This window comes from Oncorhynchus gorbuscha, linkage group LG02 (genome assembly GCF_021184085.1).
Source record: "Oncorhynchus gorbuscha isolate QuinsamMale2020 ecotype Even-year linkage group LG02, OgorEven_v1.0, whole genome shotgun sequence".
Lineage (NCBI taxonomy): Eukaryota > Metazoa > Chordata > Actinopteri > Salmoniformes > Salmonidae > Oncorhynchus > Oncorhynchus gorbuscha.
This window is the reverse complement of record NC_060174.1, coordinates 64,433,325-64,449,649: the sequence shown is the minus strand read 5'-3', so window position 1 is coordinate 64,449,649 and position 16,325 is coordinate 64,433,325. Positions and strand designations below refer to the sequence as shown.

At 47.2% G+C, this 16,325-nt stretch overlaps 1 protein-coding gene across 2 annotated transcripts in view; it reads left to right on the top strand.

The window, feature by feature from the left end:
* LOC124007136 (ephrin type-B receptor 4a-like) overlaps nt 1-7,398 on the top strand; it is a 40,155-nt gene extending 32,757 nt beyond the window's left edge. Inside the window, exons 9-16 of one of the 2 annotated variants that reach the window (XM_046317474.1) lie at nt 458-557; nt 1,967-2,028; nt 2,353-2,466; nt 2,585-2,832; nt 4,259-4,474; nt 4,568-4,911; nt 5,392-5,550; nt 5,728-7,398. In XM_046317474.1, coding sequence (XP_046173430.1) covers nt 458-557; nt 1,967-2,028; nt 2,353-2,466; nt 2,585-2,832; nt 4,259-4,474; nt 4,568-4,911; nt 5,392-5,550; nt 5,728-5,833 — 1,349 coding nt within the window. In that variant the 3' untranslated portion in view covers nt 5,834-7,398. Of the gene's footprint in view, nt 1-457; nt 558-1,963; nt 2,029-2,352; nt 2,467-2,584; nt 2,833-4,258; nt 4,475-4,567; nt 4,912-5,391; nt 5,551-5,727 lie in introns of both variants that reach the window. The other variant, XM_046317467.1, reaches the window with a different exon arrangement.
* The last annotated feature ends 8,927 nt before the right edge of the window (nt 7,399-16,325 follow it).

Below are 16,325 nucleotides of genomic sequence, written 5' to 3'. Positions count from 1 at the left end.
TTTGTTCATTAGTTACGACATTCGTTCATTAGTTACGACATTCGTTCATTAGTTACGACATTCGTTCATTAGTTACGACATTCGTTCATTAGTTACGACATTTGTTCATTAGTTACGACATTGGTTACGACATTACGACATTCGTTCATTAGTTACGACATTCGTTCATTGGTTACGGCATTCGTTCATTAGTTACGACATTCGTTCATTAGTTACGACATGAGTTCATTAGTTACGACATTCGTTCATTAGTTACGACATTCGTTCATTAGTTACGACATGAGTTCATTAGTTACGACATTCGTTCATTAGTTACGACATTCGTTCATTAGTTACGACATTCGTTCATTGGTTACGACATTCGTTCATTAGTTACGACATGAGTTCATTAGTTACGACATTAGTTCATTAGGTAAGACTTTAGTTTTAGTTACAACTTTTTTTCTTTGCGTCTCAGGGCATGACTCTCCTTCCCAGCTTCTGGTGACCGGTGTCCTTATCGCCATGGGGATGCTGCTGCTGGTCACTGTCATCACTGTCGCTGTCTTCTGCATACGGTGAGAACCAGGGAGAGAGGGAGGATTGGGGGGACGGGGAGAGAGAGAGGATACTGTCATGTGAATTGTACATAAAGGGAAAAGCTCAAATAGAAATATGGATCTTAACATTTGCCATGCTTTTGTCTTTTTGCAACCGGTACCAATCTTATCACGCTTAGATTATGACTGTTACCTTCATACACTATGTCACATTTGAGCGAAACTCTCAAAGAGCCAAATCATTTCTCTTTGTGACTTTGTGCTTACGGGGTTAGAAGTTATTCCGCTCATTATAAGACTTTCCCTTTGCTTCATTGTTTCAGCAAATAGCTCCACATGCCCTCTGAAAAAAGGTTCTGGGAACATAGGGAACTAGAGAGTGAGAAAGAGAAAGGGAGAGTGGGAAAGGTAGAGGGGGGGGTGGAGAGAAGGGGTGAGAGAGAGCGGGAAAGGTGAAGAGAGAGGGGTAGAGAGAAAGAGAGGGGGTGGAAGGAAGGGGTGAGAGAGCAGGAAAGGTAAAGAGAGAGAGGGGTAGAGAGAGGTAGAGAGAGGGTGGAGAGTTGGGGGTAGACAGGATGCAGCAGTCCCAACCCTGTCTCCACAGGACAGGAGAACAATAGCTCTGACCTTGGGGCACACACTACACACACATGCAGAGTTGTGCACACACATCCACACACATTGTTCATTTGCACATACACTAAGAAGTACACAGTGTGCACACCCTCACGCACACACACACACGCACAGTTGTCGGCCTGGTTCCACCGCCAGATGAGGGTGGAACAGTATTGCTATTTTGGGCCTGAGAGAGAGAGAGAGGGAGAGGGAGGGAGGGAGGGAGAGAGAGGGGAGAGGGGGAGAGGGGAGAGGGAGGGGAGAGAGGGGGAGAGGGAGGGAGAGAGAGGGGGAGGGAGGGAGAGAGAGGGGGGGAGGGAGAGAGGAGAGAGAGAGAGAGAGGGGGAGGGAGAGAGAGAGAGAGAGAGAGAGAGAGAGAGAGGGAGAGGGAGAGAGAGAGAGAGAGAGAGAGAGAGAGAGAGAGAGAGAGAGAGAGAGAGAGAGAGAGGCATGGGTCCAGTAGCTACAAGGCTGTACAGTCCTACTGGGATGGGTCTGGGCCAAAGGAAGTCTCACTAATGGAGCCCTCCATCACATCAGTCCCAGACACAGAGCAGAGTGGCTCCTGAATGCGCAGAACAGTAGAGGGCCCAGGGTCAAGGCATTACTTCATCTACCAGTCATGTATTGTTTCTGAGACCGAGAGAGAGACTCAATGAGCTTGTTTGTGACACTAAGAAACCCTCACAGAGACCAGAGGTGTTACGTCACTGGACTAGCTCTCTTTCTCTCTCTCTCTCTCTGACCCCTTTTCCCTCGTCCCCCCTCTCCCTCCTTCCTCTCCCACTCACTGTTCTTCTCGGTAGTAGACACAGCAGAATGAAGGACCCAGAGCTGAGTGACAAAAACAGCCAGTACCTCCTGGGCCAAGGTGCGTACACATACATATACATACACATACACATACATACACATATACACACACACACACACACACACACACACACACACACACACACACACACACACACACACACACACACACACACACACACACACACACACACACACACACACACACACACACACACACATACACATACACACATACACACACATACACACACGTACATAGAAATAGCGCATACAGCTATTTTCAAAGTAATGTTATTAACATGTTTTAGTCTGTCTGCTACTTTGGCTGTTCCGTCGTTTACTTCCCCCTACCCTCCCTCTACTCCTCTCCTCACCTCAGGAGTCAAGGTCTATATTGACCCCTTCACTTACGAGGACCCTAACGAGGCCATACGGGAGTTTGCCAAGGAGATCGATGTTTCCTTTGTCAAGATCGAGGAGGTCATTGGTGCCGGTTGGACTCTCTTATCTCTTTGTTTTTCATGATGTATCGCTGCCTGTAAACAGACTGGTTGGTATGGTGCTACAGTATCATGTTTGTACTAACGGGTATTTCCCTGGCTCGTCTATAGGGGAGTTTGGGGAGGTATGTCGGGGAAGACTGAAGGTTCCAGGGAAGAAGGAGAACTATGTGGCCATCAAGACACTGAAGGGCGGCTACACAGACAAGCAGAGGCGGGACTTCCTGTCGGAGGCTAGCATCATGGGCCAGTTCCAGCACCCCAACATCATCCACCTGGAGGGCATCATCACGGCTTCCTGTCCCGTCATGATCCTCACTGAGTTCATGGAGAACGGAGCGCTCGACTCCTTCCTTAGGGTCAGTCTATCTATTGTCCTGTCACTTTGTCTCTCCGAGAGTCCTTCACACGCACGCACACACACACACACACACCTTGACGGTGACCGTGACCCCACTCTCCAGGGGTGTCTCAGGGGGAGTTGGGACATGAACGTACATTTTAGTCATTTAGCAGACGCTCTTATCTAGAGCCACTTACAGTTAGTGCATTCATCTGAAGATAGCTAGTTGGGACAACCACATATCACAGTCGTGGTCATTTCATCTGAAGATAGCTAGTTGGGACAACCACATATCACAGTCGTGGTCATTTCATCTGAAGATAGCTAGTTGGGACAACCACATATCACAGTCGTGGTCATTTCATCTGAAGATAGCTAGTTGGGACAACCACATATCACAGTCGTGGTCATTTCATCTGAAGATAGCTAGTTGGGACAACCACATATCACAGTCGTGGTCATTTCATCTGAAGATAGCTAGTTGGGACAACCACATATCACAGTCGTGGTCATTTCATCTGAAGATAGCTAGTTGGGACAACCACATATCACAGTCGTGGTCATTTCATCTGAAGATAGCTAGTTGGGACAACCACATATCACAGTCGTGGTCATTTCATCTGAAGATAGCTAGTTGGGACAACCACATATCACAGTCGTGGTCATTTCATCTGAAGATAGCTAGTTGGGACAACCACATATCACAGTCGTGGTCATTTCATCTGAAGATAGCTAGTTGGGACAACCACACAGTCGTGGTCATTTCATCTGAAGATAGCTAGTTGGGACAACCACATATCACAGTCGTGGTCATTTCATCTGAAGATAGCTAGTTGGGACAACCACATATCACAGTCGTGGTCATTTCATCTGAAGATAGCTAGTTGGGACAACCACATATCACAGTCGTGGTCATTTCATCTGAAGATAGCTAGTTGGGACAACCACATATCACAGTCGTGGTCATTTCATCTGAAGATAGCTAGTTGGGACAACCACATATCACAGTCGTGGTCATTTCATCTGAAGATAGCTAGTTGGGACAACCACATATCACAGTCGTGGTCATTTCATCTGAAGTCATTTCATCTGAAGATTGCTAGTTGGGAAAACCACATATCACAGTCGTGGTCATTTCATCTGAAGATAGCTAGTTGGGACAACCACATATCACAGTCGTGGTCATTTCATCTGAAGATAGCTAGTTGGGACAACCACATATCACAGTCGTGGTCATTTCATTTGTCCTCAATAAAGTAGATGTCAGTAAACTCAGAGCTTGTAAAAGAGGTGAAAACTCCAGTGGGCGTGTTACTTCGCACAGGACAAGTATAATCCCCCACCAAATGATTATTATTATTACACACAAACACACGCAAATGCACAAACCTGTTCTCCTACAATTCAAACATTCCCATCTCTCTCTCTCTCTCTCTCTGTAGTTGAACGATGGTCAGTTCACTCCCATCCAGCTGGTGGGCATGCTGCGTGGCATCGCGTCGGGCATGAAGTACCTGTCTGAGATGAGCTACGTCCACAGAGACCTGGCCGCCCGCAACATCCTGGTCAACAGCAACCTGGTGTGTAAGGTGTCTGACTTCGGCCTGTCCCGTTTCCTCCAGGAGAACTCCTCAGACCCCACCTACACCAGCTCTCTGGTGAGACTTACTGTTCTTCCTCCACACCAATCCCATAGTGCATCTGGTTATGGTGTGTGGTTGTTGACCCCCCCCTGTCCTCTCTTCAATCAGGGTGGTAAGATCCCCATCCGCTGGACTGCCCCAGAAGCCATCGCCTTCAGGAAGTTCACCTCAGCCTCCGACGCCTGGAGCTACGGCATCGTCATGTGGGAGGTCATGTCGTTCGGAGAGCGGCCCTACTGGGACATGAGTAACCAGGACGTGATCAACGCCATAGAGCAGGACTACCGCCTGCCGCCGCCCCCTGACTGCCCCGCCCACCTCCACCAGCTGATGCTGGACTGCTGGCAGAAGGAGCGCTCGGCCCGCCCCCGCTTCGCCGCCATCGTCAGCGCCCTGGACAAGCTGATCCGCAACCCCGCCTCGCTGAAGATTGTGGCCCAGGAGGGTGCAGGGTGAGTGGGCACAGATATCTAGGCAAAGGGCTGGGTGTGGAGAGTCAGAGAAGGCCAGTGTGGGTTTGAACACAGCCTGTGGTAAAGACAAGGAGGTGACTGTCTCACCAGATGGAGAGTATATATATTGTCTCTTAAAAGAGCCCAGTCTTTATTCCATTGCTTCATTCCTAGAATACAGTCCTGTCTGTCAGAGTCAGTCTACATTAACCTCCTACTGTCCCTCCTCCTCTGTCCTGCTGTGACCTGTCACACTCTAACTGTGCCCATTCTCTCCGCCTATCCAACCCCGGATACTAACCTGTCACTCACAGCTTGGGCCACACCCCCTTCCCCTCCAACAGCCATTGTTGTTCCCTGCCACTCATGCAGCCTTAGATCCCGCCCCCATTCTGTGGAAATGCCTATCCCTCAAGACTTAATGCCTGTGAGGCCCCTGGTATGCTAGTGACAGAGAGAGTGTGTGTCCCCTGTCCCCAGGCCGTCCCACCCCCTGCTGGACCAGCGGGCCCCCCCGGCCCCCTCAGCGTGTGGCTCCGTAGGGGAGTGGCTGAGGGCCATCAAGATGGAGCGCTACGAGGACAGCTTCCTCCAGGCAGGATTCACCTCTGTAGAGCTACTGGCCCAGATCACTGCTGAGTAAGTTCACAGTTCACACCTGCAACAATGTGTCTCTCTTTGACTTTCAAACCTCTTGAAGTTGAGTCACACTCTACGACCGTAGCTCTATGTCCGTCTACCTGTCGGTCACTCAGTATGTCTGTCTGTCAGGCCTTCTGTCTGTCTGTTTATCTAACAGTATGTCCTTCTCCTCAGGGACCTGCTGCGTCTGGGAGTGACCCTGGCTGGACACCAGAGGAAGATCCTGTCCAGCATCCAGACTCTGACCATGACCAAGAGCCCTGGCACCATACGCTTCTAACCCCGGCACAATTTACCTTGACCCCCGACCTCTGACCCAACACAGACACCAGCACGCACACAGCACATCGTACACCCATGGATCCAGCCAGCACCCTGCTACAACCACACAGTCCCTGACCCTGGCACCAACCGGGCCCATTCTTAGACGTGAAGTCCATCAGTGACTGGGCGTAGTGACAGCACCTCAAGTTGAACTAATTATAGATGACCTTCCCTACAACCTGACCAACCTGTCCTTGCTGATCAGTCAAGTGATCAGTCAGGCCTGGTGCTGAGGACTGGTAAGGAGGCTGCTGTGCTCTCTATCCTCGATGCAGTGAAAATAATGGAAGAGGTAAAAGCTTTAGGCAAAAAATCTTTGTGAGGACCCATTACACTTCTTTGCTTATCTGAAGTTACGGGTTTTATGCGCCCAACCAAACTTCTGGGAGAGCGTGATCGTCCCCTTTTGATAGGCTTGCTGGAGCCTCTCAGACTGCCTCTCTGGCCAGTTCACCCTCACTCCGCCTCCACTGCTTCACTGCCTGAATGTTTACCTGTGGTCCTAAACAAACTGGTGATACCATGGGAGGAACAGGTCAGTGCCCGACGCCAAACCCAAGGACTAAAGTTGATCTATTGGTGTGTTTCGCCAGTGGCAGACGAGGTTACTGCAACATGGATTAATATGATATGAACCCATGGGAATTATACGACGGTGTGGAGGGATGCCATCTGTTTCAGCGGACCCGGAAAACGTGTGTTTGGACTCTTTTTCGAATCGGCCTCACTTTTTCCCCTGGTTTCAAAATGGCCTTGGCTTTCCTCGGGTGTTATGGGTAATGTAGGCGTTTGGACCAGAACAGACTGTAGTCATACAAGCCTTCTTTTCCTTATCTTCTTCAGTGACAATGTGTGACCCTCCTGGGTCAGTCGTGTGGGAGGAGGACTGAGACATATCAGCACTTTTATATATTGAACAGACAGAAGTTGGGTTTTTAGTCAGTTCTCTGTCTCTCCAACCCTCCTGTCAGCAGCTACATTACTTCCTGTGTTTCTCTTGGAGTATGGCTGGCTGGCATTTCCACTTCCTGTTGCTGCTGGACTGAGCAGATCACTTCCACACACTCAGACTGAAGGAGGTCCCTGACCATTTTTACTTGGGACTTTGACCAGGAAAAATACCAGTCTGGCCTCTCATTATTTGGTTGATATTATAGGTGGTCCGTTTTTCGTCTTGCTTGAGTGCCATTGGATCTTCGATGTGGACTGATGTCAAAATGCCTGTTCTATAAAGCAGAAAGCCCTCCCTGGGTTATGTAGTTAGATCTGCCAATACAGAAGACTCTTCAGACGCCACCGTTTTCACATGTTTGGGGAGATTGTGTGGTTCCTTGTTAACTAAAGGATTGTGGGAAATGTGGTCTTCACATTGAGGATCTGTTATGGAAACGGGAACCCCTCTTTTATAAAGTTTCCATTCAAAATCATGTATAGATATGTGTGATTTGATTCGCCCCGTCCTTTCTGTGTGTAACCTGTACTCAGTCCCAATAAAAGACACACCCCGGTGTTTATCATCGAGACTCCTCATTTAGTGGCGAACTGAGCTTGTAATAACAACAGATTACTCACACGCCCTCTAGAGATGTAAAAAACGCACACACATGAATGCAAACACACGCACGAGCACGGGAGGAAAAACACATGTAAGTGCGTGCACGCACGTGCATTCTAAGTGAAGCATCCCAAAAACAGAGTGCATCCACCACCTACAGTATAATATCCGTACTCCTGTAATCGTTTTAAGGGTGATCCGTTTCCTTGGCAGCTCTTGTTTCAAACATTCCTCCCCGCAGATACTGTGACCTTCTCCACGGTGAAGGAGTGGGGGGTTGTGGTTCGGGAATTGAGCTTAGACCCCTCCTCACCCTCACCACTTTCAGCTTAGCTCCCTCGTGGACATTCCTCTCTCCTTTTTCTTTTTTAAAGGGGGCAGCCCAAACCACTGAGAGCTCTCAGTCTGTCCTTGACTCTGTTCGCTGACACTTAGCTGGGTGTTCTCCCCACTGTTCCTCAGCTTCCAGTCCACTGGAGTAGTGCTCTCTCCCTGCCCCTGCTACTACAGCCCCATTGCCACAGCCTCAAAGCAGTCAGAACAGCCCAGAGAAGGCTCGCCACAGGCTGTCTCAATTCTTACTCTGGGTGTCTGTTTTTTTCAATGCTTTCAAGCTAATGTATGTGTTTTGATTATCTGTGTTATTGATGAGTCATTGCCAGGTCCCATGACCCTAATGTGCCCTACGCTCGGCTGTTTCAGAGGAAGTGTGTCACAGAGATAAACAATGAGAGGATGACCCCTCCAAACTCTGACCCTTCCTTCAATGTAAAACAATAAATGCCCTCTCCAACCACACCAGCACACTTAATATAGGGTCTTTCTGCTGAAATCTGCCATTAAGTCCTGCTCTTAATTCTCCACAATAATACAATACGTTCAGTGTCCCAGTTTGTAATGGTTTAATAATTTGATGTTTTCAACACAGGCAGTCCTGGGCTGTGTGTGTGCATATGGGTGAGTGTGTCTGTGTGAGTGGGTGGGTGTGAGAGATGGGTATTGAGCTAGCTCTGATTTCTAGTGTTGACAGTTTCTTCGTGACCTTTAACCCCTATCTGAATGCCCATCCATTAGGGCCTTTGTTGAGGAGATAGGAGACTGGGCCAATCAGGTTTCAGCACTAAAGTAATTGTGTCGTTCCCCTTGCATTCCTGTGTGCACTCAACTGTGGAGCCAGGGTGGTGGAGGCCCGAGCAGAAAGACAGGTGTGTAAGTTTGAGTGTGAGAAAGAGAATCTGTGTATGTGGTGGAGTTGTTGACAACTGTGTCTGCTTACTTTCGTTCCATATAGACTTCTTCTTACTGCCAGGTGCAGGTCATGGAGAGTGTTTCTTGGGATTGAGGACTAAAGTTACAATATTTAGCTTATTTATCCATTTAATTATCAGTGTGTCCATCCATCTCTCTGTCAACCAGTCTGTCTGCTTTTTTGTGTCCACAACGCCACTGGCCAGCCTCTCCATCTGTCTGTCTGTCTTTACTCAAGCTTCAATGTGTGTTTGTATAGTCATCACTCACATACCTCTCATCCCCTTATCTGTCAATCTGTCTGAACTTCCTCTATCTATCGTTCCATCTGTCCACACATCCACACCATCCATCTCATCCCCTGTCCCTTTCTCTCTCCCTTATTGGATGATGTCCCCTAACCATGTAATGAGGAATTGAGGGGGCTGGGGGTGTCCCCCCCCCCGTGCTGAAACTCAAGCCCCAGGCTTCTAGGTCTCTCAGGCCACCTCTGGGTAAGGATCCCAACAGGCTCAGAGGCAGTTTCTATCTACAAGCCATCAGACTGCTGAACACTTGAACTGGACTGACCACCTGCACTGAATCTCTGCACCTTAGCATTCATGTACTCACACACACCAACACTAACACACGCATATACACTGATGCTACACACACATCACATCTCCTGTTATTATTGCTAAATACTGCACAATTTAGCCCCACAATCCCCTCTTCCCCAAAACATGTATATATATTGGACTATAAATTGTGCCCTCCTGTATTATACTTGTGCTAAAATGTTTCTTCTATTCTAATAAGCCATTTACTTTACGTTCCTATTCTTATCTTGTATTATTCTTATTGTTGTTGCGTTGTCGAGAAGGGACCCGCAAGTAAGCCTTTGGTTGGACGATGTATACCAGTGGTTCCCAACCAGGGGTACTAGGACCTATCCTCAGGGGGTACATGAGAAGACTCATGAGACCATAGTCCTACTGCTAAAATGCACATGCGGGGGTAAATCAGGGGTATTCTAGGCAGAGAGCAGAGCAGGGGTGGAAAAAGTACCCAATTGTCATACATGCCCCTGAACAGGCAGTTAACAGGCAGTTAACCCACTGTTCCTAGGCCGTCATTGAAAATAAGAATTTGTTCTTAACTGACTTGCCTAGTTAAATAAAGGTAAAATAAACAAATAAAAATGAGTACAAGTAAAGCTACTTTAATAAAAAATGACTCAAGTAAAAGTGAAAGTCACCCAGTAAAAAAGTCTAAAAGTATCTGGTTTTACATATACTTAAGTATCAAAAGTAAATGTAATTGCGCAAATATACTTAAGTATCAAAAGTAGATGTGTAAATCATTTCAAATGATTCATTTACGGATAACCAGGGGCAAACTCTAACACTCAGACATCATGTGCAAACAAAGCATTTGTGTTTAGTGAGTCCACCAGATCAGAGGCAGTAGGGATGAGCAGGGATGTTCTCTGTTTAGTGAGTCCACCAGATCAGAGGCAGTAGGGATGAGCAGGGATGTTCTCTGTTTAGTGAGTCCACCAGATCAGAGGCAGTAGGGATGAGCAGGGATGTTCTCTGTTTAGTGAGCACCAGATCAGAGGCAGTAGGGATGAGCAGGGATGTTCTCTTGAGAAGTGTGTGAATTAGACCCTTTCCCTGTCCTGCTAAGCATTCAAAAGGTAACGAGTCGTTTTAGGTGTCAGGGGAAAAGTACATTATTTGCTTAAGGAACGAAGTAAAAGTAAAAGTTGTCCAAAATATAAATAGTAAAGCAAAGTACAGATACCCCAAAAACCTACTTGAGTAGTAGCCTAAAATATGTTTTAAAGTACTTTACACCACTGCCACTGATGTGTACTATGTGTATCCTGTATATATGACTTATAAAACTTGAAACTTGAGGAGCGAGTGGAAGAACACTAGAGTTATTCCAAGAAGCCACTACAAAGAGAAAGAATGACTTAAAGGTGAGAGGAGTGATGTGTTGTATTTTATGTCTGTGTGTCTGTAGTGGGGGGGGGGATGTTGAAATGTGCTCATTATCTTTAGCTGAGTGCTGACCTCTCATAGCTTTATTATCAAGGTGAGTTCTGTTTGAAGGATTAGCTTGGCCAGGGCCCCACTACTGCTCTTAATTCTCACCAAATTGTCAGGCAAGGGGATTTCTTCACCCTAATTTAAAACCCCTTCTCCGCCGTTTAATTCCACTGTATGACTGACAACTCCAACTGAACTGCCTGATCCCAGGACATCATTTCACACCTCCTTCGGAGAGAACGTCTGACCTCCAAATGATCTTAGCTCCTATATATGACCTTCTTCAAAGGCGGATGTTGGGAGGGACAGAAGTTGGTCATATCCTTTGCACTATACCACTACCAACATGAGGAGATTCTGAAGGCGTTGCAGAAAGGCACTATTGTCCTTACGTTTCTGACCAGGACGCATGCGAGATTGGAAGATTGCATACTTTGCAGGGGAGTTAAATGTATGTTACGTTTTCAAAATGTTTACCTAAGCTTGGGTTTGAATGCTCCACCCAGAGCGGTGTCCCAGTCAGCCTTGCACTTAACCTCTTGCTGAGGCCCCAGCTTAATCTCCCATCTTAAACCCAACCCCGCCTCACCTCTGACCCACCCCCCCACAAGCGTAAATCCTTTTCGCCAATCCCCCATGGTTTCTCTGCTTTTTCTTCTGCTGTTCTCTCCTCCAGTAAGCTCGGTTCTTTACGTGGTCTGAATGTCCTTCGCCCCAACAGGATCTTGATCTGATCCTTGTCCTATCCTGGTTAACTCTATCTTATCTGGGTTTGGGATCTTTATTACTGTGGTCTGGTCTCTAGACCACTTCATCCATAAATAACTGTTATTTGTCCTCAAGCAGGTCTGGGTGTCTGGCTCTTCGGAGAATTGCCCAATCGATGACCGATTCGACCGATTGTGTCAGAATTAGTAGAACGATGAGACCCATGCGATGTGATTGTGTTCTGTCCAAGTCATAATTTCTCTGTTTCAGACAGTTGACTGACCTGGAGAACACCGAAATTAGTCCAAATAAGCCAACTGAAAAGAGCTATTGTGAGTGATTTATGCAGCTAATAAGAACCATTTACAGTGAGTTTGTAGCTGAATGGGATCTCCCCACCTGGGCTTAGATTCCCGCCCCAACTCCCCTCCAATAGCCCCCCTCACCTCCTTTTCCCTTCAGGCCCGTGTGGATGATTTACAGCCCCTCATAATCACTCATTAGATGGAAAACACATGCTCACTCATGCTGAATACTGACCTGTTCTACAAACCACCAGCATGCTTTAAGGAAACTCCCATTGTGACGGTCTGCAGGGCATTCAAGAGTTTGTGTGTGTGTGTGTGTGTTTTCTTTCTTTGAGTCCCTGTATCATTGTTTACAATGTACATACTTAGAACCTTGAGGACAGAGCATATGGTTTTGATTTATCCGGCATCTGGTGGCAATATGCATTTTTTGTTGTGTGTGTGTGTGTGTGTATGTCTGTGCTTGTGTGTGCTTGCGTACGTGTGTGTGTGTATGTCTGTGCTTGTGTGTGCTTGCGTACGTGTGTGTATGTCTGTGCTTGTGTGTGCTTGTGTACGTGTGTGTGTATGTATGTGCTTGTGTGTGCTTGCGTACGTGTGTGTGTGTGTGTATGTCTGTGCTTGTGTGTGCTTGCGTACGTGTGTGTGTGTGTATGTCTGTGCTTGTGTGTGCTTGCGTACGTGTGTGTGTGTGTATGTCTGTGCTTGTGTGTGCTTGCGTACGTGTGTGTGTGTATGTCTGTGCTTGTGTGTGCTTGCGTACGTGTGTGTGTGTGTACGTACGTGTGTGTGTGTATGTCTGTGCTTGTGTGTGCTTGCGTACGTGTGTGTGTGTGTGTATGTCTGTGCTTGTGTGTGCTTGCGTACGTGTGTGTGTGTATGTCTGTGCTTGTGTGTGCTTGCGTACGTGTGTGTGTGTGTATGTCTGTGCTTGTGTGTGCTTGCGTACGTGTGTGTGTGTGTATGTCTGTGCTTGTGTGTGCTTGCGTATGTGTGTGTGTGTGTATGTCTGTGCTTGTGTGTGCTTGCGTACGTGTGTGTGTGTATGTCTGTGCTTGTGTGTGCTTGCGTATGTGTGTGTGTGTGTATGTCTGTGCTTGTGTGTGCTTGCGTACGTGTGTGTGTGTTGTTGGTTAGGTTACCCATGAATTCCTCCTGGAGATCAATGGACAAAGTAAAAGAAGCCTGTCTGGGGTAGAGTTCAGTCTGTAACGAAACGCAGCCAAACATACTCAATATAAGTAGTGTGTCCTCTCAAATTACAAAGTAGTCATTTCAATACATTTCAGTAACTACCGGTTCATAAGATTCGTTATGACATTCTGAAAAGTTGATTTGTTATGATTGTGGAACTTTTGAGGATAATGGAGGGTGCTGTTACACAAAATGGCTGCAGCAAATCATCCCGTGGATGCCTCGGTAAAATGGAGGGCAACTACCTCCTCCTTTCTCTGTTTATTTCCCCATTACAGACAGAATATGCATGCATTCACATTGTAGTGTATAATGAGAACCTCACAAGACCGCTATGCGTGTGTGTGCGTGCGTGTGTGCGTTGACAGAAATGTGTATGTAACAGAGAACAGAGCCTACCCTCTCCTTGAACTCCCGGTCCTGCTCTCTGCTGGTAATGAAAGGCAGGTTTCTCCGCTCACCTCTGCAACTAGCACCCGACCCCTCCCCCAAGGCCCTTCTCTACTAGTGGTAAACATGCAGAGGGTATGATGAGGGTAGTTAGCAGGTCACGTGTGCCTGAGAGGGTGATACAGGGGGACTGTTCCGGTCCATTTGGGCTCATTTTGAGGAACCCCTATCTGTGCTAGGGGCTAGAGGCTAGGTGCTAGCGGCCTGGTTGCACTGACATGTAGGCAAGAATTAAAGTTAGCTTAGTTGTTTTTTTATGAAGTGACATTAAGTCCCTGCTCTGACTGAGGTACCTGGAGCACTGAGGTCTCTGCTGACAAGAGTTTCTCCCGTTCTCCATCACTCAAATCCCTTGAGCTTTGGGAAATTAGAGGCTCATTCATCAAACACGCTGTCACAATATTATTCTACCAATTATCCTTGGCTTTTTCCTCGCTTCTTCTACATTCCCAGACCTCTGCCTTCTCCCAACATTACCCCAAAACACAATTTGAATGACTACCATAACTGACAGTAATAACTGTGTGTTCATTTCTCTAATTGAGCCTCTTATTCCATTAAGGACCTCAACTCCCCAAGGATGCAGTGTGTGTGTGTGTGTGTGTGTGTGTGTGTGTGTGTGTGTGTGTGTGTGTGTGTGTGTGTGTGTGTGTGTGTGTGTGTGTGTGTGTGTGTGTGTGTGTGTGTGTGTGTGTGTGTGTGTGTGTGTGTGTGTGTGTGTGGTGTGCGTGTGCGTGTTTCTCTTTTCCTCTTTTTGCCTCTGTTTCACACTGCAATCCTCACCCAACATTCACAAATGGCACTGGCCCACGTCTGTTCTCTGTCATGTTATGTTTCTCACTGGTTTGGATACAACCACGTACAGGCCCACGTCTGTTCTCTGTTCTCTGTCATGTTATGTTTCTCACTGGTTTGGATACAACCACGTACAGGCCCACGTCTGTTCTCTGTCATGTTATGTTTCTCACTGGTTTGGATACAACCACGTACAGGCCCACGTCTGTTCTCTGTCATGTTATGTTTCTCACTGGTTTGGATACAACCACGTACAGGCCCACGTCTGTTCTCTGTCATGTTATGTTTCTCACTGGTTTGGATACAACCACGTACAGGCCCACGTCTGTTCTCTGTCATGTTATGTTTCTCACTGGTTTGGATACAACCACGTACAGGCCCACGTCTGTTCTCTGTTCTCTGTCATGTTATGTTTCTCACTGGTTTGGATACAACCACGTACAGGCCCACGTCTGTTCTCTGTCATGTTATGTTTCTCACTGGTTTGGATACAACCACGTACAGGCCCACGTCTGTTCTCTGTCATGTTATGTTTCTCACTGGTTTGGATACAACCACGTACAGGCCCACGTCTGTTCTCTGTCATGTTATGTTTCTCACTGGTTTGGATACAACCACGTACAGGCCCACGTCTGTCTGTTCTCTGTCATGTTATGTTTCTCACTGGTTTGGATACAACCACGTACAGGCCCACGTCTGTTCTCTGTCATGTTATGTTTCTCACTGGTTTGGATACAACCACGTACAGGCCCACGTCTGTTCTCTGTCATGTTATGTTTCTCACTGGTTTGGATACAACCACGTACAGGCCCACGTCTGTTCTCTGTCATGTTATGTTCTCTGTCATGTTATGTTTCTCACTGGTTTGGATACAACCACGTACAGGCCCACGTCTGTTCTCTGTCATGTTATGTTTCTCACTGGTTTGGATACAACCACGTACAGGCCCACGTCTGTTCTCTGTCATGTTATGTTTCTCACTGGTTTGGATACAACCACGTACAGGCCCATGTCTGTTCTCTGTCATGTTATGTTTCTCACTGGTTTGGATACAACCACGTACAGGCCCACGTCTGTTCTCTGTTCTCTGTCATGTTATGTTTCTCACTGGTTTGGATACAACCACGTACAGGCCCACGTCTGTTCTCTGTCATGTTATGTTTCTCACTGGTTTGGATACAACCACGTACAGGCCCACGTCTGTTCTCTGTTCTCTGTCATGTTATGTTTCTCACTGGTTTGGATACAACCACGTACAGGCCCACGTCTGTTCTCTGTCATGTTATGTTTCTCACTGGTTTGGATACAACCACGTACAGGCCCACGTCTGTTCTCTGTCATGTTATGTTTCTCACTGGTTTGGATACAACCACGTACAGGCCCACGTCTGTTCTCTGTTCTCTGTCATGTTATGTTTCTCACTGGTTTGGATACAACCACGTACAGGCCCACGTCTGTTCTCTGTCATGTTATGTTTCTCACTGGTTTGGATACAACCACGTACAGTCTGCCCACGTCTGTTCTCTGTTCTCTGTCATGTTATGTTTCTCACTGGTTTGGATACAACCACGTACAGGCCCACGTCTGTTCTCTGTCATGTTATGTTTCTCACTGGTTTGGATACAACCACGTACAGGCCCACGTCTGTTCTCTGTTCTCTGTCATGTTATGTTTCTCACTGGTTTGGATACAACCACGTACAGGCCCACGTCTGTTCTCTGTTCTCTGTTCTCATGTTATGTTTCTCACTGGTCTGGATACAACCACGTACAGGCCCACGTCTGTTCTCTGTCATGTTATGTTTCTCACTGGTTTGGATACAACCACGTACAGGCCCACGTCTGTTCATCTGTTCTCTGTTCTCTGTCATGTTATGTTTCTCACTGGTTTGGATACAACCACGTACAGGCCCACGTCTGTTCTCTGTCATGTTATGTTTCTCACTGGTTTGGATACAACCACGTACAGGCCCACGTCTGTTCTCTGTCATGTTATGTTTCTCACTGGTTTGGATACAACCACGTACAGGCCCACGTCTGTTCTCTGTCATGTTATGTTTCTCACTGGTTTGGATACAACCACGTACAGGCCCACGTCTGTTCTCTGTCATGTTATGTTTCTCACTGGTTTGGATACAACCACGTACAGGCC